The sequence below is a fragment of the Rutidosis leptorrhynchoides genome, chromosome 3 (genome assembly GCF_046630445.1).
Source record: "Rutidosis leptorrhynchoides isolate AG116_Rl617_1_P2 chromosome 3, CSIRO_AGI_Rlap_v1, whole genome shotgun sequence".
In the NCBI taxonomy this organism is placed as follows: domain Eukaryota; kingdom Viridiplantae; phylum Streptophyta; class Magnoliopsida; order Asterales; family Asteraceae; genus Rutidosis; species Rutidosis leptorrhynchoides.
This window is the reverse complement of record NC_092335.1, coordinates 273,759,244-273,760,796: the sequence shown is the minus strand read 5'-3', so window position 1 is coordinate 273,760,796 and position 1,553 is coordinate 273,759,244. Positions and strand designations below refer to the sequence as shown.

General features: G+C 33.1%; 1 protein-coding gene across 1 annotated transcript; it reads right to left on the bottom strand.

The window, feature by feature from the left end:
* Positions 1-276: 276 nt before the first annotated feature.
* LOC139897396 (F-box protein At1g61340-like) lies at positions 277-1,331 on the bottom strand. The gene is made up of 3 exons (XM_071880092.1): positions 1,004-1,331; positions 830-904; positions 277-731 (listed from the first exon to the last, which is right to left on the bottom strand). Exons 1-3 carry the CDS (start codon positions 1,184-1,186, stop codon positions 519-521), a joined length of 471 nt encoding a protein of 156 aa, XP_071736193.1. The 5' UTR covers positions 1,187-1,331; the 3' UTR covers positions 277-518.
* Between the last annotated feature and the right edge of the window lie 222 nt (positions 1,332-1,553).

Sequence of the window (1,553 nt, the reverse complement as noted above, 5' to 3'; positions counted from 1 at the left end):
CATTCTCTTAAGGATATAACAAAGACTAGTCATTCTCTTAAAAATCAGTCAACAGTGATACTTTGCTGTTAATAGAAGTTACCATAGCAAAAAATAGTAACGAAAATGGTGTTAATTATATCAATATTTCAGGTCCTGAACAATATAGAGTGACAAAAAGGTAACAGAGGAAAAAATGGAAATGATATTTCATTAGACAAGAAGTTTAAATATACAAGTACCAATATATAAAGTACACAAGATTCATAGTATCTATAGACTACACTACACTACACTACACTACACTACACTATTTTCGTGTATTAAATGTACAAGCAATTTAAGCATATAGAACCAGCTACTAATCAAAACCTCCTCATCATTCATCATCATCATATCTTCAATGGAACAATTGAAGAACCCAAATTGCCCAATGTACAACTTTTACCATATTCTACAACAAAAACCTCTATTCACAAAACTCGATTAACTTATTTATTTGATTAAGACTCCATCCCGGAAAACAAATTCTTCTTCCTTCATATCTTTTCATCAGAAGAACTAAACAATGCAACCGAGAGTTCGGCCAGTTTATCTCTATTCAATCGAGAACGAGCTACTCTCGACTGTTTTGGAGCATTTGGAGCTTCGATTTCATCGGCATCAAGTGACAATTGATCTATTGCACACCGAAAAGCAGGCACCTTTTTAGGTGTACTATATTCAAAATGCAGCTTCTTTGCAATCAAAGCCTGAAAAACCACAAATCAATCAATCAATTCACAAATTAAATAAGAAATTAATTAATTTAATGAATTTGAAAATCAATAAGTCCAAAATGAAAACTTACAGCTTCTTTAATAGGTTTAGAAACACGAACAAGTCTCTTCAAATCATCGTGTTCTACCCCACATAAAACCCTAATCTGAAAAAAAATACACACAAACACCATCAGTATGTATAATTAATCAGATTGAACTCAACATATTATATTAAAAATTAATTGACTAATCGAAAAACTTACCAGCACATCTTGAGGTAGAGCTTCCAGGAACGATCGATTAGCAGAACAAATGTTTCCGATCGTTCGTTTCTTCGTGGGTGAAATCGATTCCATTTCAAATTCATTCAAAATCAAAATCCTCTTTCTACCAAATGAACTCGTACGTCTTACTAACCCTAATCCACAATTCTTCCCCATTGCCATTGTATTTCGTAATTAATTTCTTGCAAGTAAACTGAAACTGCTGTGACGGTTTTCTCTATAGATACAGAGTTTATATCTATTTATCTATCGATGTATGTAAGTATGTATAATAACGTCTTCTTTAAACCGCGTGGAAATGACTGGAATTTTCTGATATTTTCTTCATTTCAATTTCAACGTTTATTTATGTGTTTTATACAAGGGAGCAAAGAAATAGCCGTTGGAAGTAAAGGACACGTGTGAGTATTTAATTTGTTATGTGATGGTGAGGTTCATGCTGACGTGGATGATTTGGTCGGTTTGAGTCGGCTGTTGGTGGTTTTCCTTTTGAACACGTCTTTTAAATTTGAGAGAATCCTATGTGGTG